At 31.1% G+C, this 23,115-nt stretch overlaps 2 protein-coding genes across 2 annotated transcripts; both read left to right on the top strand.

Annotated features, from left to right (window-relative positions):
* The first annotated feature begins 4,907 nt into the window (after positions 1-4,907).
* On the top strand, positions 4,908-9,264 carry LOC109800489 (uncharacterized). The gene is made up of 6 exons (XM_020361272.3): positions 4,908-5,085; positions 5,467-5,872; positions 6,701-6,846; positions 7,128-7,404; positions 7,925-8,197; positions 8,529-9,264. Exons 2-6 carry the CDS (start codon positions 5,564-5,566, stop codon positions 9,012-9,014), a joined length of 1,491 nt encoding a protein of 496 aa, XP_020216861.1. The 5' UTR covers positions 4,908-5,085; positions 5,467-5,563; the 3' UTR covers positions 9,015-9,264.
* A 1,692-nt stretch (positions 9,265-10,956) lies between these two features.
* On the top strand, positions 10,957-21,802 carry LOC109797024 (cell division cycle protein 27 homolog B). The gene is made up of 16 exons (XM_020356911.3): positions 10,957-11,155; positions 12,040-12,112; positions 12,313-12,422; positions 12,708-12,754; positions 13,624-13,721; positions 14,789-15,090; positions 15,348-15,506; positions 16,452-16,668; positions 17,701-17,927; positions 18,110-18,175; positions 18,925-19,044; positions 19,831-19,907; positions 20,392-20,511; positions 20,606-20,825; positions 20,926-21,207; positions 21,416-21,802. The coding sequence occupies exons 1-16, from the start codon at positions 11,051-11,053 to the stop codon at positions 21,464-21,466; spliced, it is 2,274 nt and encodes a 757-aa protein (XP_020212500.1). The 5' UTR covers positions 10,957-11,050; the 3' UTR covers positions 21,467-21,802.
* Positions 21,803-23,115: the final 1,313 nt, after the last annotated feature.

Consider the following 23,115-nt stretch of genomic DNA (forward strand, 5'->3'; position numbering starts at 1 on the left):
ATATTGAATAACTTATAATTTATAGAAATATGAGATGACGTTATACCCAATATTAATTCAAATTTTATGAATTATAAATAAACATATGAATATTTATGTCAGGTAGACAAACATTTTTTTAATATTTTGTTTGGAATACAATGAAAAAGATTTATTAAGAGAATGAATAAAGTTCTTTCTCTTCCAATGAAAAATCAAAGTTCTCCAGCCCTTTCAGTGTTACGTTAACGCAATTTTATATTATTCTTTCTCGTCCTATGTTTATATTTATCGATAATTTTTTTGACTTCTGATGTTTTGTGGTTTTACTTTATCTCATCATCTGCAGATACATTGAGAGACCACAAAAGACATGAATAGGAGATTTCATAATATAATAAACTCACTTTTTTTTATATTTTAATTAAAACTGTAAACTTTAAAGATATTAAAGAAGAAAAAAAAAGTTTTAATATACCCTTGCTTTTTCTTTTTTTTTTTTACACCCCTTGCTTTTTTTTTTAAGAAGTATATTATAAAAAATTTAATATAATTTCTAAACATTGTCATAGTATATATATTTATAATATATTTTCAATTCAAACAAAATCATCCTATTATTTAATACAAATGAAAATATATGTTGTAGGATATAAGAGATCAAGAAAAATCCTTTAAATTCTATCATTAAAGGAAAAAACAGATTATTTGCAGTTAGCTTTTAATTAATCAAGAAAATATTTTTTTGAGACGCAAAGAAACAAAAGAAAATTCAGAAGTGAAATTGAATCTTAATTGGAAATAAAAGATTCTGAAATTCGGCAAAAATAAATTAGGCTATGGAGAAATAAGTTAAATTACCAGAAAACTCAGGAGAAAATGGAAACATACTAATTGAAGAGAAATTACTAGAACCAGATGGGTGAATTCAAAGTGCAAAAAAGACAAAAAGACAATTCAAGAAAAATAAATGTTGGTTGATTGAGAAAAGTTGCAAACATAAAATCCTATATATCCCTCAACTAAATTTATATTTCCAAATGAAGGTTATTAAGAAAGTTGACATGACATTATTTATAAACATGTGTTGACTCGAAGTTTTTATTTTCCTTCTATTTGTTAAGAATAACACGAAAAACATTATATATATATATATATATATATAGGAGGGTTCAAACGATATCGGTGTAACTTTTATTAAGTGTTACACTGCTCAATAATTTTATATTAAATGTGAATTTTGAAAATTCAACCGTTAGATTGAAAGTTTATATCTCTTAGATCATATAGATCAAATTTTATATTAATCCAAAATGATTTGATACTTCATTCTCATAAAAAAAAATGACGTAATATATATATTTCAAAATATATTAAAATATGAACACTTTGATTACCTTCAAATTTAACAAATTTTGATATACACATATAAAGAAATATGAACTTTCAATCTAACGGTTGGATTTTCAAAATTCGCATTTAATTAAAAGTTATTGAGTGGTGTAACACTTGGTAAAAGTTACACCGGTGTCGTTTGAACCCTCCTCTCTCTCTCTCTCCCTCCCCCGCCTCTCTCTCTCTCTCTCTCTCTCTCTCTCTCTCTCTCTATATATATATATATATATATATATATATATATATATATATATATATATATATATATATATATATCAAATGTGAACATTCATCTTAAAAGACGAAGTGTTTGGTCTAAAATATTATTATCATTTTTTTACTTTTAGGAGGGTATATTGGTTTAGGATTTTATAGGATTTTAAAAGACTTTTTTTTGAGTAAAAAAATCCGTTGGTATTCAATCAAGACTTTATGTCACTTAAAAACAATCTAGCGGTATTCAATGAGGATTTTTAAGATTTTTTAAAGAGTCCATTAAAATCCATTGGTATTCATTTGAGACTTTTTACAACTTAAAAATAATTCATTGGTATTCAAAAATATAGGGATTTTAAAGGATTGTTGTATTAGAAGAATTTTGATGGACTTTTTAGTGGTATCTATAAATACCAAATTCATAAAACAATCTCATCTAAACCCAAAAGACTTTGGAGGATTGTTTGAAGTGACTTTTCAAGTGCTTCAGGAATTTCCAAGTGAGTTTTTCATCTATTTTTGTTTCTATGCTCATGTCTTCTCCATTTTTTTTCTCTTGTTAATAATACTACACTACTACTTATATATAATACTGTATTACTTTTCTCATTCCATTCTCCTATTTGATGAAATTTCTATACGTAAATGATAGTGTCATTAACTTGCTCTATTTTTCTCTCCGTTCCCTTTAATTGATTTGCTCTATTTTGTTCTATTTAATTAAGATTGTTCCTCAGTTATATAACACGGAAAATACTTGAAATTTTAACTTTTAAGTAGTAATTTTTTTATAACACGCGTCAAGAAAAGGGAAAGGTGAAAACTAAAATTGATATCATTATCTCTATAATCAATTATAGATCTTCAAGACCTTGTAATCAATTTAGATTTATTAGAACAATATATATATATATATATATATATATATATATATATATATATATATATATATATATATATATATATATATAGGAGGGTTCAAACGACACCGGTGTAACTTTAACTAAGTGTTACACCGCTCAATAACTTTATATTAAATGTGAATTTTGTAAATCCAACCGTTAGATTGAAAGTTCATATCTCTTAGATCATATATATCAAATTTTATATTAATCTAAGATGATTTGATACTTCATTCTCATAAAACAAAATTGACGTAATATATACATTTCAAAATATACTAAAATATGAACACTTTGATTACCTTCAAGTTGTTGTTCAATTTTAACAAAATTTGACATATATGATCTAAGAGATATGAACTTTCCATTTAACGGTTGGATTTACAAAATTCACATTTAATATAAAGTTATTGAGCGGTGTAACACTTAGTAAAAGTTACACCGGTGTCGTTTGAACCCTCCTCATATATATATATATATATATATATATATATATATGTGTGTGTGTGTGTGTAAAAGATGAATTTGAGTTAGAGTTTCTGTAAATAGAATGAGATAAAAATGGATCTTAGTTGGGAGAAGAACCCTCTCAAATAAAAATTGTGATCTCTCTTCCTCTCTTGAATTTGTTATTGTTATCATTCCCCTTTTATGACTCAATAATTATTTTATTTCATTTTTTTACTATGAATTTTATTTTTTAAAATTTTTATATTATAAAATTAAGATTTTTATATTTAAAAAAAAATTAACACAAGACATTGTAGTATCTTAGAATTCAATACTAAAAATATTTCTTCACGAGTGAATAATTGAAAGTAATTAAAAATAAAAATAAAAATATTTTGTACTTGTAACAAAATCTTAAAAGTCATGAAAATCTTACAAAATCTTAAAAGTCATGAAAATCTTACAAAATCTTTTAAAATCCACGAGACTTTTTTTAACTAAAAAAATCTTTTAAAATCCTAATCAAATGCACCCCTTAGTATTGTCTTTATCTATTATATATGTTATTGTCTTTGATATTAGATTTTTTCATGCCTTTGCAAAAATGTTTACATTTATTAACATTAAAACATAATTTTTTTTAAAAGGTTCTACATTATCCTTTGATTTAATAGGTGTTGTATATTTTGAGATATTTCAAAAGGTTAATTAATTTATGAAATTATTTAAAATTTAAATTTAAACTAAAAATAATTATTTTATTAATTACTGGTATTGAAGTCTAATTAATATTAGTTTTAATGAGATATAATAATATGATTGTTATACTTTTAATTCATTTTAATGATTAAATGTTTTAAAATTAATTATTTTTAATTATCATGATTAATTATAGTCACAACAGTCCATATCTCCCTTCTATAAATATTGAATATAAATATTGAGATTTAGTAGGAGTCAAAGGCACTAAGCATTGCTCTCTTCTATGTTCTTTCTTACCTGGGTTATAAAACTTATTAGTTCTGCATCTCTAGTTGAGTATTAAAAATATCCTATTGTATCATGGAGTTGTATCATCGGGAATTGCATGAGAGTCTACGAATAAGTTTTTTAAGACACAGTTCATTGCACTTCTCAAGATCTTAGTGTTTTCAATATCCATGAATAACAATCTAAAGAACCTTAAGAGTTCAAATTAGTTCATATTTACATAAAAAAGTATAAAATAGTAATTTTTAATTAGCATTCCATTCAAATACATTAATAACATAAAAATTATAAATATATTCAATTATATATTATTATATAATTTTATCAAAATTAACTTTTAATTTAAAAAATAACTTCTTTCGGTCATTATAAAAAAAATTTATATGATTTTAATCCATGTAAAATAAATTACTTTTAATTTTGATCTTTGTAATATTTTTTCTTTGTTTTTTTTTTCTCTCTAAAATTAAAATTTTTGTTTTAATCTTAATATTATATGATTATTTTGAAGTACTTTTACATTTATCATATTTTCAAGTCAAGTGATGATTTCTGATAATGGTTATGACTGTATTTGATACAATATTAATATGTAACATTTCTAAAAGAAAATTTATAAAACAAATATTATTTAAATATTTTAAAATAAATATAAGAGACAAAAATAGTGATTTTAAAATTTTAAAAACAAAAATAAAAAATATCTTATAAGAATTAAAATCAAAATTTATTTATTTTTTAAGAATTAAAAATAATAATATCAAATTTTAGAAATGAAAAATATTTTTTTATGAAGAATAAACTTAAAAGATATTCATTTTGTTATGACCAAAAATATGTTTAAGTCTAATTTTTTTTTTCCTGATGTACATTCTGGTTGTAATTAAATTCGTTAATAAGACTGGCTCGTCACTTGAATCACTTAATTTGCTATCACGGTTATTGTATATAAATCTTTCATTAAACAATAAAAGTTAAATTCCAATTTATTATTATGATTTCATGAATCATGAAGAGAATAAAGGTTGAAGAATAAAGTGAGCCTCTGAAAGTGATTTAATTGCGTTTTCTGAAGAATTCCTTAATCTTCGCCTCCTGTCATCTGCACACTCTACTTTCTGGATCGCTCACATTCATTGATCAAGCTTCCAAGGTTACATTTTTATTATTTTCCATTTCCTCTTTCTCATTTATTTTGTTGCAAATTCATTTCTCTGCATGTTCACTACGCTAAGTTCAGAAATAGGAGATCGATTTAATTGCACATATTAAGGTTTGAAACGAATTGGGATTGCAACCAAGTCTCCAATTTGAGTACCGAACACAAAACTGAAACAAGGTTCCAGTTTTGTGGATGGGTTTATTTTTCTGGTTTAGATTTTATTCCTGTTTTTCTATAGCAGATTTCAATGTTTTTTTCCCCGTTTGAAAAAAAAATGGTTGAATTTTATTGGTTGTGTCTTTGTAAGATGTGAAGCCAAATTGTTCAAAGATAAAATGTTTGTGGTGCGTATGATACTTATTATGGTGGCAGGTATTTGGTAGTGAAGACATCATCATTAGAGTGATTCGTTATTTGCTGTTTAACCCTACTATTTATAACCTGAGGAAACAAGAAAAAGAGGAACAGAATGAGTTGCCCACAGGTGCCAAAGAGAAGAGTGGCATTTGTGCTGATTGATGGGTTGGCTGATGTGTCACTGCCAAGGCTTGGATACAAGACCCCTCTTCAGGCTGCAAAACTCCCCAACTTGGATGCCATAGCATCTGCTGGAGTTAATGGACTAATGGACCCTGTTGAGGTTGGCTTAGCTTGTGGAAGTGACACTGCTCATCTTTCCTTGTTGGGTTATGATCCTAGAGTTTATTATCGCGGCCGAGGAGCGTTTGAATCCATGGGGGCAGGATTGGCCATGTCACCTGGTGATATTGCTTTTAAGGTTGGTCCATAACCCTATTTTCATGTTTTCTAAGCTTACCTTTGGTTGGAGATATTATACTTATTTTCAAGTAACTAATGCATGCTACAGAAACTATCTCCTTCCTAGATGGTTTAGGGTAGCGGATTGCTACAGTTAAAAGTTTGATGCAAATTTGAGATTAAACCAGCCTAGATATTTTTCTCAAATGATGGTATGATATAGAAAGGTTTGTAGCATATATTTTCCATGGTTAGCACATAATAATAACTCTGTTGTAAGCCCTGTTGATATTTTGTCCTCTTTCCTTGCTTTCTTGGATGTGATGACTTCAGATCATAACTTTTCGTTTGATTAGTTCTGTAAAGGATTCTGTGCTCAATTCTAACTTTAGCAGCTTTACTGCAATGCTTTACCAATACAATTTTGGTCGGTGGCAGACCTATATTGTGGTAAGGGTGTGCAAGTGCACTCCCCCAATTTGATAATTACTTATAAATATCTTAATTTTTCATATTTTGCACCCCTTGATTTTATGAATCTGAACCCACACTTTTAATTTTTTACTCATTACAAATAAATATCTTAAATTTTTATATTTTGTCCTTCTTAATTTTATATATTTGAACCCATTACATTTAATGCTCCCACTAATTGCGAGTCCTGGATCAGCCACTGAGGCACTGACTTTGATGAGTGACTAACATTACATATAAAATCGTTACATAGATTGTGCTTTCTTTCTATGTTATGTTGAAATTATTACTTAACCTCTTCTAAAGGGGAAATATCTCGAAGTTTGTTCTGCATTGTTCATGTTAATCACTCAAAAAAAACATTTTCCTGCAGTCAAACTTTGCAACTCTTGATGAGAAAACTGGAATAGTCACCAGTAGGAGGGCTGACAGGCACTTTGAAGAAGAAGGCCCCATTCTTTGTGCTGCTTTAGATGGAATGAAGCTTCCATCTTTCCCTCAATATGAAGTCAGAGTCAGGTGAAGATGCCTAAGGTTGCTATATCATTTAAGGGTTAATTGTTAATGTAGGTAACCACTTATTATGGGTAATGTTAAGTTTTTAAGGGTTAATTGTTGAGCTTTATTTTACCTGGCTTGAAGATTTCATTCCGAAATTTTAAAATTCAGCACTCAAGTAAAATTGACGACTAAATGTTTACTAGTTTGGGAACTCAAGATTTATGCCGAGTTAAATTAACAATTCTTGTCCACCAAAAGAATTAACAGTTCTTTATACATTTTGGCTATTCTTTTACTAGGTATGCAACAGAACATAGATGTGGAGTGGTTGTTAAAGGACCAAATTTGAGTGGAAATATATCAGGAACAGACCCATTAAAGGACAACCGCTTACTTTTGAAAGCAGAAGCTTTAGATGATTCTCACGAAGCAAAGAATACTGCTGCTGTTGTTAATGAGTTGTCCAAGGAAATAACAAAAATTCTAGTTTCTCATCCTGTGAATGCTAAACGTCTCACAGAAGGGAAGAACATAGCAAATATAGTCCTCTTAAGAGGTTGTGGCATCCGAATTGAGGTATGTTCTTTCACTTTATTTCATAGTTGAACATTTATCTTTCAAGTATTAAAGTGATGCTTGAGAAAAACAAATTTTGATACATCTTAATCCATTTACGTATTCTGCTACTTCAAATGAAAGTGCATCAAATATATAGCAATTATTTAAGAATTATTATAAACAAAATAACAATATTAACTTGTATGTTTTGCAGTTTTGAGTTTCCTCTCTTGAGTTTCGTGGTATGTTTCTTTTTTGTTTTTTAATATTGTTGACTTTCAAAAGGAGGCAAACTGTGAGATTGAGTTTGGCCAGAAGTGATTTTTTCTGTAACTTCAACCCTACTATTCTGTGATTTTGCAAAATACTCCATAAATACTTGGATGAAAAGTTAAATGCCAGTTGGTATGTTAATTATATGCTGTCTGTTCCAATAAGAATAAATATAATATATATGATGAACTGCAATCCAGGTTAAAAATGCTATCTATCCATGTACTAGTTGTATGCATTTATCAGTTTAAATTGTATATTACAGGTTACACCGTTTTTAGATAAACATGATTTGTCGCCATGCATGGTAGCTCCAACAAAAATAATTGCTGGCCTGGGCTTATCACTTGGTATTGATATTCTAGATGCTCCTGGAGCAACTGGGGACTATCGAACTTTACTAACTTCTAAAGCAACGTCAATAGCTAAGGCACTCTCAGCTCCTTTACAATCCTGCCCTCGAGTTTTTGTACCTGGCGAGGATGAGCTTAAAGCAGGCCGGTCAGATGGCTATGACTTCGGATTTCTTCATATTAAGGTCATAATTTTACGATTTTTGGTTACTTTGTCTGCTTTTACTTTTCAGCAATTTGCCTCTTAGATGTTCTGGAATCCTATTTTTTAGATGAAGAGTTTTCTACCTTCTTTTTGCTGAAATGCAGAAATTGAGAAGTGTTAAATTGTAATTGAATCTCTGGCCTAATGTAAAGCATATGATGCATATTGCTAAAAAATGCCTCATGTTTTTTTTTTTTGATCCAGAAAATGTCTCATATTTAGTTCTGCTAAATCTTCCATCTTTAACTTAGAATGCTGCTCCTTCATTTTTGGATTATTCAATTCTGATGAGTCCTTATATGGCATTGCAGGCAATAGATGATGCCGGCCATGACAAGGCAAGCATTCTCAAAGTCAAAGCATTGGAAGCTGTAGATACTGCTGTGGGGCAGTTGGCAAGGCTTCTCTGGGAAGCAGAATCAACAGGAAAATTTCAGTTTTCCCTTTGTGTCACAGGAGATCACTCTACTCCAGTAGAATATGGAGATCATAGCTTTGAATCAGTGCCATTCACAATGTGCTGGTTGAAAGACTTTGTTGGCGCAATTGGTGAATCCACTATCTGCAAAACTTCTCTGGATCCATTTCCTATTCCAAGTGTTAAGTCTGGTGAAGACTTACTTGATGACTTGGAAACAAAAGAGGGAAGAGACAAATGTTGTCAACCTTATAGTGGTGACTCAGTTTATGAGCTAAATGAAGTGGCAGCTGCAAGGGGGTGTTTGGGGCGTTTCCCTGGAGGAGAAATGATGGGAATTATAAAGAAATTCCTTAACTTAGATGCTGGAACTGCTTAACGGGAAGTTAAGGAGTGTTATGGCAGTTCTTATTTTTTTAGTTGAGACCTTTCATCTCCCACTCTGAAGTCAAGTGATTTCTGGGTACAATCCGATTTTGTACTATTTGTAGAATAAGAAGTCTTGTTCTAAAAACAACAATGTGAACTAAGCTTAAATAGTTTTTTCTCTGTCGGTTTTGTTCACGCTAGAGAACACACGTCTCTCAAAGTTCCACATGAACTCAATAAATTTTAGTGAGCTTCTACTATACTTGACTTTATATGAAAGGATTGATCACACATATTTAAAGAATTTCTCCGCTAGAAATCATTATATTAGGTTCAAGGATTGAAGGTTCACCTATCTTCACTCGGGCGATCCATAAATCTTCAAGTGCCAATCTTGAAAGGCGTAGGCAATTACTTGATTAGATGGTTTAAAATTCTTTAAATGTTAGGAGTTTATTTGGATATAAATTTGAAAGAGTTCTTGAGAAATTCGTCATCCAAAATAATTTTTTTTTATCAAGTTTTCAAAAGTTGTTTTAAACTTGTATTTAAACAAACTTTAAGTTTGAAAGGTGTTGATGATTATTCTTGGAGACAAATATGCTATATAACAATATAGAGGTGACAACATGCTGTGATAAAATATGGTATACGACAAAAATGTTATATGACAAAATAAATGTGACAAAATAGAAGTGACAACATGCTATATCACAAAATAGAGGTGAGAATGGAACAAATAAACTCAATTTGAATAATAATTGCAACACCCATTTTTTTGAAAGAGAAAATAGTTGTGATAAATGTAAAAGAAAAAAAGAGAAGTTTATAAAGGATTTAAATATGTTTTTACTCTATAAGTAAGTTTTAATTTTAGTCTTTGTAAATTTTTTTTATATTTTTATTTTTCTAAAATTTAAAACTTTGTTTTTAGTTTATGTTATTATGTAATATATATATATATATATATATATATATATATATATATTTATTTATTAAAAGGTCAATTGATTATTTTATGTATTATTCATAACGGTTAATAATATTACATTAATGTATGATATTTCTAAATATTTTTTTTAATATATTTTTAAAATAAATATTATCTATCTAGCTTAAGATCACTGTTAAAGACTAAAAATAGTGATTTTATATTTTAAAAGGATGGAAATTAAAGAAAAATATTTTTTAGAAATCAAAATAAAAATTTATGTATTTTATAAGGATTAAAAGTAATTTTTATAAATACTAAAAGAATGAAAAACAATTTTTTTTAATCAAAATTAAAATTCATTCATTTTATGGATATTAAAAACATATTTAATTGATTATAAGATCACTTGTATAAGTAATGATTATTCTGGGTATGAAAAACATGAAATACTCAAAATTTAGTTATATGAATTTAAATGTAATTTTTTTATTTATTAAATCTTCTTTAATAATATTATCACAAAGATTCTGTTCATTTGCATGATGAAGTATCCCTATATAAACAGGCACACAACTCCATTTAATTCATAGATTTTCCATTCTTTCCAATCTTCAATCATCATTCCGATATCAAAAATTTGATCCATAATAAAAATTACGACATTCACATTGACCTTATCCATGTTTTTATCTTATCAAAATGTTACAAGTGACTAAATTTGTTTTATTTTTGCGTAATGTGACCAAATTTATTTCTTAAATAACTCATATGCAAACCATTGTTTATTTTTAATTAATTACACTGAAAAGGGAACGTTGTTTTTTTTTTTTTTTGATAAATGGACAACCATTTAGCTATTTAATATTTTATGTTTTTGATTATGTTTATGTGTGTGAGTTTATAAATGGTAATTGGCAACGGAACATTTGAGATGCATGACATTACCAAGACCAACAACCGTCACGTGACCTATTTTGAAATTGGAGACAAAGCACGTGCCACACCCAATTCGTGTTTTCATTTCATTTGATTTTGAACCGAAACCAAAACCCTCCTTTCTTCTTCTCTTCTCTGAATCGAATTCGAAACTAAGCACGCACGCGGTGGCAGCCATGGAAGCGATACTCGCTGATTGCGTGCAGAAGAGTCTTCGGCATTTCATGCACGCCAACGCCATCTTCCTCTGCCAGCGTCTCTGCGCCGAGTTCCCCACTGAGGTAGTACCTTTTCCCCTCTTAGTTTTCCTCTCCTGCGTTTGCTTTGGTTCCTCACAAAATGAAAATCCAAACGGAAATTTCTCTCCCTCCGTTATAAGCTCCGCAATCTTCATGTTCTATAAGCTCCGAGATCGGTGGCTCTCGGCTTCACCTAGTCCATTTCGTAGTTTGTGCAGTGGTAGTTGAATTTTTTATTAAGAGGATTGGGATTTGGATTTGGATTCAGTTTCTTCTTTTAGCTTCTCGGTCTATCTGGATTGCACAGATTCCCCCCTCGTTGTTCACGGTGCACTAAAACGATTAAATTGGGTTTGTGATGGTAATTTGAAGCTTGAAGTTCATTTGGCACTTTCTTAGTTTTGTCAAAGTAGTGGATTTATACGTGATGGTTTTGTTTTCTCTCTTCCATGATTTGAAGTTGCCCGTGTCCACTGTGTAGTAACAGTGAAATGGTTTCTTTTCGTGTGAGGACTATTTACTATGTGTAGCTGTTTCGGCGGAAGGGTAAAATGTAAGATGTTTTGTGCTCCGCTTATGAAGAGACTTGTACTAATTTCTTGTACCTTACAACAAGTCTGAAGCAGAAATCAATTGAATAGAAAATGTCAATATGAAGTCTGGACTTGGTTCTTGTAATGTCTTGTACTATATTTATATTTATGTGTCAGTGTGAAGTTTGGGCTTTGAACTTCTAATTTATTATAGATGTAGGCTAAATATTTGTTAATTTATCTTGTTCTTCTGATTTGTTGTGTCTAAGGTGCATCAGACATGCTCAAGTGATCATATATATTTTTTAATTTATTATATTTGATGTGTTGTAACTTTTTTAATTCTCTCTTCATAGTTTTGTTTGATAACTATTTTTCTTGGATATTATACAGACAAATCTCCAAATGTTGGCTGGATGTTACTTGCAGAATAATCAAGCTTATTCTGCTTATCATATCTTAAAGGGTATGTTTCTTTCAATATTTATGTACCAACCAGTTTTAGAATCACATTCCTGATCCTGTTAGTTTAAATATCGCCATTCCTCATCTGTTTTCTCAATTTCCTTTGAATAGATAATGTTTCCATTACTTTGTTTACGATTATCTCAAAGCTATGCTTCTCTCTATGTATCTCGTTATTCATTTTGTCTTTGATGCTTGAAGGAGCACAAATGGCTCAATCCCGGTACTTGTTTGCGATATCATGCTTTCAGATGGATCTTCTTAGTGAGGCTGAAGCAGCGTTGTGTCCTGCTAATGAGCCTAGTACAGAGGTACTAAGCTTAATTTTAAATATATTTTAAATTAAGAATAACTTTCCAAACTTTTTAATGGTCTTTAGGTGGCCTTAGCATTTTTGTCTCAGAAGTCATTGGTTGTGTTTTTATCTTATTTTTGTGTATTCTTGCAAATTTACTGTTGTTAAATGCATTATTCTTGTATGACTTAGTTTTAGCATGCTGCTTTGCTTTAAGTTGTTTATTGTTATAATTTTTCAATACATTTGCTGGGAGAAGCTGAATGACTACTTAAGTTTTGTTATTTTCTTATCTATGTAGGTTCCAAATGGTGCAGCTGGTCATTATCTGTTAGGGCTGATTTACAGGTTGGTAATCAGTCTCACCATTAATTGTTTAATAGTTTTTGTGAAATTTGTTTTTAATATTGTTTGAAAGGGAATGATCTGATCCTGGCTAAATCAGATCTTATGCATACATACATACTTATTTAATATCACAACACTACAAGTCTCAAGATGCTAAAAGGAGTTATAGTTATATGATGATGCGAAGAAATGTTAATTGTAGCAAATTGTTCTAACCACAAAATTACTGTTATGAAGTATTTTCTCAAGATACTGTTGATGGTTCTGTTTAAAAAGTAAGGTTTGATTTAGACCATGGACTTTTGCAACCAGTTCTATAACATCTATTTTAGCTAAAGTTAAACAGTGGTTGTATTGGTGATGTTCAGGACTTTTTTTGTATGCTTCTATGAAATTATTAGTAATTTGACTTTTCTTGGATCAATATAATCGAGTAACTTTTTTTTGGAGGACTTTATCGCAAAATCCTCTGTTAGATTGATAATACTAATCATGTAGATCATACCCATAAAATTTTACATAAATCAGAAATTGTTTATTTTACTCCTTTTATATAAGTTATAATTAATAATGAATAATGTAATATATGTTTGTACAGTCAAAATATATGAAAATATGAACTATTCAATTACATTCTTATTGATGTTCAAGCCTTTCACTGTTTGACATGAAAGATCAAAATGATAGATACTTGTAATTAAACAATTAAATCAATGAAAAATGCATTTTATAAGAAGATATTGGATGCTGTAACTGGAGTCAATTCCATATATTTGTGCATGCGTGAGTACAAATATGTGTGTATGTGATGCATGCATGCAACATTTGATAAATCCACCCTTATAAATTCTCTGTATCTCTCTTTTCAGATACACCGACAGAAGGAAAAGTGCCATACATCATTTTAAGCAGGCACTTTCAATGGATCCTCTAATGTGGGCTGCATATGAGGAGTTGTGCGTATTAGGTCTGTATGATGATATTCAGTTTGCTCACTGGGCAAGCTTATCACCCTTCCTTTAAAGAGACAGCGTGTATGATATGAGAATAACACACTTATCATTTAAGCATTCTCTTAATGTGATGGACCAAACTAAAAAAAGTGACCTTGGCTCTTAATGCCCTGGAAATTGATTATATACCCTTTGCTTTTGACTCTTGAGATTTTCCAATTTAAACATTTAAAAATTTATTGATGTTCTGCATTGAGTGTCACCTTGATGTTCCAGACATTGGTTTTATTCTTTTTGCTTTGGCTCTTGAGACTGCTAATTTCATGCATTTTCTAATTCGTTGATGTTTCTGATGGCCAGATATGTTTGTTATTACTTTCTGAAAATTTTCTGTTATATTTGTACCTGATGCTCTAGAAATTGATTTTATTCTCTTTGCTTTGACTCTTTGAGATCTGCCAATTTTATGCATTTTCTGATTCATTGATGCTTCTGATGGTCAGATCTGCTTATGATTACTTCCTAAAAAATTTCTGAGTTATACACACACACACACACACACGCATATATATATATACACACACTTAAATTTGGCAGTAGTATTGTTGTTGCATTGAAATAATTATTATTCATTATTTGATTTCTTATAGCTATAATTGATTTTATCAGCATATCTGCATACCCCAGTGCCTTGGCTAGGAATATGGGTCTAGAATTCTAGATTGCGAGGTTGGTGCTAACACATTAAGTAGCACACAACACTGAATTATATTTCAAATTTACCAAACGATCTAGGTTTCCATGTTGTTTTTTCTCAATTTTCTAATTGATGTAAGATACTACAATTAGAAATAGCTTTAATGGTTGATTATATCTAATTGAAAGCGAAAACAAGTTTCATATTAGACAAGAAAAAGCTGGAGTGAGGATGGCAATGTGGCAAAACTAGACTTGATGTCATTGAATGACTGTTACATTCATTTTTTAAATAACAAATCTAAGTTGACTTATAGTCTTTTTTTGTCCTTCATTATGTTACAGTCCTCATCAATTATCGCCATACTGTTTTCTAAACATTTAGGTGCTGCTGAAGATGCAACTGCAGTTTTTGGTGAAGCAGCTGCTCTTTGTGTACAAAAGCAATACCTACATTGCTCGACCTCTCCTAAGTTGCATTCATCAGCTGATGATTGTAATATAGTTGACACTAGACACACTGTCTCAGAAGATCCAAGTCCTAGGCAACTGAAACCCATGCAGGGCCTGAAAGATATTCCTGGAAATCATCATGGGACATCTATTTTGGGAGGAACTGCTCAACCAGTTAATAGTGGTCTGTCTAACGTATCATTTTATAACACCCCATCTCCAATGGCAGCACAGGTAATTGCATCAAATTTCATATCATGTCACATGTGTACATATTAATGCTTATTAAATATTTTGGATAACATAAATTATTTATGGAATTATAATTTCTGTGATTTTGGTTTTTGAAAATGGTTAGCTAAGTTCAGAATCTGAAACATTGGTAAAGTGTTCTATTATTTTGTAACTATGCAACATGTTGCTTGGTTTATTGAATTGTGTTTAATGCCCGATTTTCGTCTCAACATTTGATATTTTTGGTTCACCTCTAGTTGTCAGGTGTTGCTCCACCCCCTTTGTGTAGGAATGCACAGCCCAATGGCCAAAATCTTAGCACACTTAATGCTGATAATAGTTCTCCTAAGTCAACAGTGAACTCTACCATTCAAGCTCCTCGAAGAAAGTTTGTGGATGAAGGAAAGTTACGGAAGGTGGGGGACCTTATTGCTTTAAGACTTCTGCTGTCTACTTCCTGTGCATCACTAAATAAACTGATCTCCTTTCTTGGCATTTTATGTCTTTAAAGAATTGATCTGAAAATTGTATTTTTGACGAGTCTGAAGGCTTTTATATTATAGAATGACTCACTTAGTGGGACAAGGCTTGGTTATTGTTGTATAGACATTTATTTGATTGAATAGCTTAATCCAATGTATCATGACTATGTTGGATTCTCTTTTTTCCATGTTTGGGCAGTATTGCTAAGGACATCTAAACTAGTTTTCACTCCATGCATTTAGTATGGAGTGTCCTTCATCATAAGAAAATCAGGCTTTATTACGGAAACTTTAGTTGACATCACAATTGTTTATCTAGTCACAAGTTTTATTAAACTGCATTTTAATTTATCTTTTGATTTCATTGTACCAATGTTCTCATTTATGTGGTTGTAGACTTGTAGTGTGTGTTTGGATTAATTTATTCTGCTTTCAGAAAAAAAAATCTTATGATCAAAATGTTCAAAAGAATTTTTTTCCAAAACTATTCTCCCCCACCCCTAATTGTAACATAATAAAAACCAAGCATGCATGTTATTTGGTTTGATAAATTATCTGCATCTCCTCAATATCCCTTCTCTCCTTTGGTTTTAGTTATACTATGCATTCTAGTTTTTATGTACATCTACGTAATGGCTGGAATTATACTATATGCATTTCAAGGTATACTTCAAAATATATTTTGCATGATGGCGAGTTAAATGACCAAAAATTTTGTCGAGTAGTATTTGATTATGTTAAAAATAAATTACATGTTTGCTAGAATATGTACTCCCAGTTGGATGCTTGAGTTTTATAGATTGCATTTTGTTCTTGTTTTTTTTTTCTTCATTTTGTACCATTCCTTGTACTTTATTTTGTTATTTTTAATTGTCTCAGATTTCTGGAAGATTGTTTTCTGATTCCGGTCCTCGACGTAGTTCAAGACTCTCCAGTGATGCAAGTGTAAATGCAAATGCTAATGCAACAGTCTTATCTGGAAATGGTACTAGTAACTCTTCTAAGTATCTTGGAGGGTCAAAACTTAGCACTATGGCATTTCGTTCCATGACAGTTCGTAAAGGGCAGTCATGGGCCAATGAAAATGCTGATGAAGGTGACAATCTCTATATATAACATAGCCCTGATTTATTGTATTTTTTGGTCTTTTTTAATTTTATCCTTTGTAAAGATGATTGTTTTGATGCTGTGATTGTTAATCATCTCATGTGCAGACTGATAGATGCTAGTTATAAACTGAGAAATTCAACTGTGTTTAGTAGAAAATAACCCCTCACAATCATAGATAGAAACCTCTGTTACAAGTAAACAGTGTTTGTAAACTAAAAACAAGAAAACCCAATGGAGCTGGGCTACTTCAGAATTGAAATAGAAACAGAAAAAGTCACTGTAAAACAGCTAAATCCTGGAAGAGATGAATAAGGACGTCCTCCTCACTCAGCAGAGCGAATACCACCTCCAAAAACAACTCAGAAATTGCCCGCTACCTCAATCTGTTATTCTCCCCCCAAATAATTCATTCTCTCCCTCCTCTTGCATGATTCCCATATCCTTCTCCCCAATCCCTTGTTATCACTTGTACATTCAGTTATTCTCTCTCCCTCATTCTGTTTTTCCCTTCCTTTTAGTGCCACCTGGCCTCTTCTCACATATATCCACATACCTCTCCTCTTGTACACTTTTATTATGGGCTTATCAGCAACCCAGCTAATGAATTTGTATTTGTTTCTGCAACTATCTTCTATGCTATCAACCCAAGATTGCAGTTCAGAGTGGCTAACCCCAAAATTGCTGTAGTCAGATTCAGATGGTGGCTTCACCAAATATTTGAGATACTGGATAAATAATTTATACTATACAATAATTGATAATTACCGAGTTTGAATGAGTATGGATAATTAAATGATTGATATTGATACTATCATTCAATTATACTGTTATAAAATACTAACCTAATATTATTTATGCTACTAATCTGTTTCTGATGTTGTTTTAGTACAACACAATAATTCTAGCTTTACTAACATAATAAAGCTCCCAAGTTCTAACATAATAATATTAATTCTGAATTTATAACAAAATATTTTTGAACAGCTAATACTTAAATTAGTCCTCTTTATATCTTCAGGGATTCGTAATGATGTTCTAGATGATTCTCGTTTAAATGTCATGCCGACAACTTCTAGTTCTTCTAATACCATGGAAGCTAAATCTTATGAACAAGAAGCAGCAAATTTTCCAATTGGTGGACTAATAGTGAGTGGTTCAAAAGTCATCTCTGGTGCTTCAGAAATACTTGCCCTTCTAAGAATTCTTGGTGAAGGCTGTAGACTTGCCTACTTGTATAGGTGCCAGGTATTAATTAATTATCATTTCCAGAAAAAAAGACATCTAATCTGTATTTATTATAATTTGTATTTATCTATTTATTAATTTTTTTAATTAGGCATACGAATAAAGGATTAATGAAATGAAGATACCTTGTCCCTTCTCTTGATTGCATCTAGTTTTCTAATATTTGTTTACTCATGGAACAGGATGCACTGGATACCTATATGAAACTTCCACATAAGCATTACAATACTGGCTGGGTTCTTTCCCAGGTAATTTTGGTTGTTTAGCTTGCATTTTCTGGTCTTTCATAGGCTGTGTATTGATTTAGCATTATACTGCATTCAGATTTATGATGCTATATTCCAATGTTTTGGTGACTGTACCTAGAAAAGCAAGGTTTTCCCTTAATGGAGTTATTGTAGAGTATTCAACTATTCATCAAAATTAGGTTTGAAATAAGTAAAAATTTTGGCTGAAATTATCCTGTCTTTTTTATTATCTTCATCTTCCTCTCATTGTGCTCTTGTGGTCACGGTCATCATCTTTTAGATCTTGTTTCAATCAATTTCTATACTGGCATGGTTCTGTGTGGCAGTTAAACTATTTGATATTTTCAAGATTATAAAATAACATATTGAAATTTTGGGGTCTAGTTGGAAAAGGAGTGAAAGAGAATATAAATACTGATAAATAATGAGATAGGATTTATTGATAGATGCAAAGCTCAAACACCTAGAGTATGTTTGTTTTTACTTTGAAAATGATTAAGTGTCAGTTTGAGCCAATCCTACAAGCCACATAATTTTCCTATGGGGTGCTTTGAAAGTTGTGACACCTGCAAACCAAACACCTATTTCACAAACACTTATTTTTTTTATATTTTCAAGTACTAGTGTAGAATTATTATCATTAGCCATTTAGCCCAAACCTGATTAATTCTTTATTGCTATTGAGTTAGAGATTCTTACTGGTGCATATCACTGACCATTTGTATGTGATGCTTGGATGTTTTAAGCAGGTTGGAAAAGTGTACTTTGAATTGGTTGATTATTTAGAAGCTGACCAGGCCTTTGGCCTTGCTCGTCAGATTATGCCTTATAGTTTGGAAGGGATGGATGTATACTCAACTGTCCTTTATGTAAGCTTATATTATATTTCATTAGTTTCTGTAATATATCATATATTGTATAAACAATGATAAAAGTTCTTTGAATTGATGAACCTGGAGGGATTTCAGGTGGTGAAGAATGAAAAGCTAGAACAAATTCTGAATGATAGTGGTGTGCAATAATGTGTTACAAAGCACAATATACTAACCCCTATTTAAATTATACTAATAATCCTAATTCTAATTGAATAAGGAAGAAGCTAGATATGGAAATCATTCTTAAGAGATCATCTAAGATATCTAAAATATACCTAAGTACAATAATTGTACAATGAGATATTTTCTTGATACCTAAGTTTCTATTTTCTAGTATGAGTAAAGCATGTGATTTGTTTCCTCTGTTGCCTTTGGGGCTTGAATTTGTGGTTGGTTGTATTAGTAAAGCCTCTTGGTAGAAAAATCATGCCATTATCAATGATGGCAAATTGATGATACAAGGGAACTGCGGATCAAATTCCAAAGAGAGAGCTAATTTCACGTGCTAGTCTGATGCACCATTTGGAGGAAAATATTCTAGTTAATGTCAGGCTTCGCCTTCAGTAAAATTACTCCCAGAGAATGCTTGAGGCTAAGGCTTCTCTGATGTAGGCTATTTATATAAATAAAAACACCTTGGAAATTTATTTGTATCATAGCCTTCTAGAGTATTTTACTTTATTGTCATTCTTTAGCTTCCTGCACTATTTCATGTGCAATTGTTAGATGCATATCTGCATGCTTAATGTTGACCAAAATACTAATTTATCTCTGCTGCAGCACCTAAAGGAAGATATGAAGTTAAGTTATCTGGCTCAGGAACTGATATCAACTGATCGTTTAGCACCTCAGTCTTGGTAGGCTTATATGGATCTTCTTTCTGATTATTCAATGTACTGATTTCTACTTGCTATCAGCCTTATTTACTTTGCCAGTGTTTCAAACTGCTTTGCTTGGTGCAGGCATGTAGGCTTGTGTCATTGCATGTGCTGTGAGGCAAAACTGTGTTGTATGTTTGCAAGTGCATTTGTTGTTGGCTGATGCCACATTCCAGACATATATATGATTACTTTAGTGTCTATATTCTTACATACTTCCATGTGAGATACAAGGTTTTACATATCTATAGCCCATTTGTGTATATTACTATTTTGTCTTATCTGAGCTATTTCTTTTCAAAATCTTTCATAAATTATACTTATCATAACATTTTCTGCTACTTGAGAATCATGGGTGTGTATATATGCTTGTGTATGTAGTAGTTTCTGCTCTATTTGGCTGTTCTATTCTGATTGTTATTATTTTATCTGGGTTTATAATTGCGGTTGAATGCTCTGGCAGGTGTGCCATGGGTAATTGCTACAGCCTGCAAAAGGATCATGAAACTGCACTGAAGAATTTTCAGCGAGCTGTTCAACTGAATCCCAGATTTGCATATGCACACACCCTTTGTGGACATGAGTATGGGCACAGCTTTTTGTTTATGTTACATACACGATTGTCTGCATAATTCTGCAACTTTTTATGGTCTCTAATTTATTGCTACAACTTACAGGTATGTTGCACTAGAAGATTTTGAGAATGGAATCAAATGCTACCAGAGTGCGCTCAGGGTTGATGCAAGGCATTATAATGCTTGGTATGGACTTGGAATGGTATATCTTCGCCAAGAGAAGTATGAATTCTCTGAACATCATTTTCGGATGGCTTTTCAAATCAATCCACGGTCATCTGTTATAATGTCATACCTTGGTACTGCTTTACATGCTTTAAAGGTTAGTCTCTTGCCACACTAATTGTAGTAGTATATACAAATGAGAAACTACATTTATCTCCAGAATTCTGAAATTATTTTATGCTTGTTATATATTACAGAGAAGCGAGGAAGCATTGATGGTAATGGAGAAGGCTATTTTAGCAGATAAGAAAAATCCCCTCCCAATGTATCAGAAGGCCAATATACTTGTGAGCTTGGAAAAGTTTGACGAGGCATTGGAAGTCCTAGAGGAGCTTAAAGAGTATGCCCCTCGGGAAAGTAGTGTCTATGCTTTGATGGGCAGGATCTATAAAAGGTGTAACATGCATGAGAGAGCGATGCTTCATTATGGTATTTCTTTGGATTTGAAACCATCTGCAACAGATGCTGCTGCTATCAAGGTGATTGGCTTCTTCTAACAGCAATCTTTTTGCTCTTAAACTGCTCTACAACTTGTACACTTTACATTATCTTATCTTTTTGCTTTCTGATTGGTTTGTGTGAAAGTTCAGTTTCTTCTGTATTTCATAAATTGTTGGCTACTTAGTGTTGGAAACTTGGAATTTCTTGTTACATTTTCTTATGCAACTTGAAACTTCATCATAACAGGCCGCCATTGAGAAATTGCATGTACCAGATGAGATGGAAGACAACTTGTAGCTAGACATTGTATGAAGTGCAAAGTGCTAACTTGTGTAAATTACCGGCATTTGAATCCTTGATCACAAGGATTTGGCTCTGCTTGTGCTTTCGGCAAATTGTGCATTAGAGCAGTACAACTGCTTGAGGAGTATTTATTCAATCAGCCATCACCCCCATCTAAGCGACGGATCTCTCTATAAGTGACCAGAATTTTGTACGAGATTCACATACTAGTAGGAGGACATGATGTAACAAAAAGGGGCCAATAAGCTCCTTTATGTGTATGAATAGTTGTGTTATGGTAATCTATGTATCATTATCCATTCATTTGTTAATAAATCACAGTTTTAGTCTCCTGGTTGTTCATTTTTGAACCTCTATTCTGTCTGAGGACACAATCTCAGCAAATTCGTTTTTTTTTTATCCATCATTTTTATAAATGGCATACCCAAAAAAGTTAATTAAAATCAATTAGTTAAGTAATGGCTCGGAAATATGTTAGCATTTGGCAAGATGAAAAAAAAGTTCTTAACAGGAAAATTTACGGTCATGTGACTGTTCCGTCCTAGGACAGAGTAAACTGCCACAGACTAATCACCTGCCACAGGGATATTTACAGATTGTTTTTACTCAAATTAATAAAAGATAATACTTTTCTTTATTTTATAATAACATTTCATAATTTAATTACATAATATTTAAATTGTATTTTTCTAACTTATCACCAAGTTTAAGCTAGGTTCCAGATGTTGAGGCAATCACAATATTGGATTTAACTTTTCTAGAGTGAAGGAAATGTATTTTAGAAGATAAATTGTAAAAACAATCATACTAATATTTTAATTAATTTTTGAATTTGTTATGTGTATTTAATTTTATAATAATTTCTAATTATTTTTTATTTAATGATTATCATTGGCCTGTAAAGTGAGGAAATTCAGGGGTGAAATCTACGAAAATAAACACATACGACTAAGTTTTGGGGAAAAAAAATGAAAAAAAAACTCTAGTTGCATTTGTCATCAGCAGCGGAGACAAAGGAGAATCAAAGATGAGGACACCTTGCTTAGAGTTTTAGGGGAAAAAATAAAAAACTCTTGTTGCACTTGTCTAAGGATGTGTTGGATTGAAGCAGTTTAGTTGAGACATAACTCATGCTCGATGGCATGAATTAAATTGACATTATTGTGCTTTGTGCATACTTGGAAGACACCTTCCAATAAACAAATATCTGAATGGGAGTGAGGCAAACAAATTATTGACATACAACCCTTGAGTCTAAGCAAGCCCTAGGTTGTGGAATAATGTTTACAAGTTAAGGACCTCCCAATGAACCCACAAAAATTGACAATCCAAACTTCTTGATTATTTCAAATAAGACATTCATTATCTGTTTGAGAGCAATTAGTGGTGATTTTCACTTTGCAAATTTAAATGGGTTATTTTTTCTCAATGACTTTCTCTCGACTTGAGATTCTGTGTTAATGATAATATTGTTACCACCTTTATCCAATGAGTGACATTGAAGTAGAAGTTTCGTTTGTATGATATGATGATCAAATTTTGACTAATGTTAAAATTCATACTTATTTGATAATTTAACGATGAATTATAATTTGAATAAAACAAATATAATTTTAAACATGAAGTAAATAATATTTAATATA

The sequence above is a fragment of the Cajanus cajan genome, chromosome 4, assembly GCF_000230855.2.
Source record: "Cajanus cajan strain Asha chromosome 4, NIPB_CcT2T_4, whole genome shotgun sequence".
NCBI classification, from domain to species: domain Eukaryota; kingdom Viridiplantae; phylum Streptophyta; class Magnoliopsida; order Fabales; family Fabaceae; genus Cajanus; species Cajanus cajan.

Coding starts and splice junctions, on each gene's coding strand:
- LOC109797024 (XM_020356911.3), top strand. CDS start 11,051: ATGGAAGCGATACTCGCTGATTGCGTGCAGAAGAGTCTTCGGCATTTC. Junction 12,113..12,312: donor TGCTTATCATATCTTAAAGG/GTATGTTTCTTT, acceptor TGATGCTTGAAG/GAGCACAAATGGCTCAATCC. Junction 19,045..19,830: donor TATACTCAACTGTCCTTTAT/GTAAGCTTATAT, acceptor TCTCTGCTGCAG/CACCTAAAGGAAGATATGAA.
- LOC109800489 (XM_020361272.3), top strand. CDS start 5,564: ATGAGTTGCCCACAGGTGCCAAAGAGAAGAGTGGCATTTGTGCTGATT. Junction 5,873..6,700: donor CTGGTGATATTGCTTTTAAG/GTTGGTCCATAA, acceptor ATTTTCCTGCAG/TCAAACTTTGCAACTCTTGA. Junction 7,405..7,924: donor GTTGTGGCATCCGAATTGAG/GTATGTTCTTTC, acceptor TGTATATTACAG/GTTACACCGTTTTTAGATAA.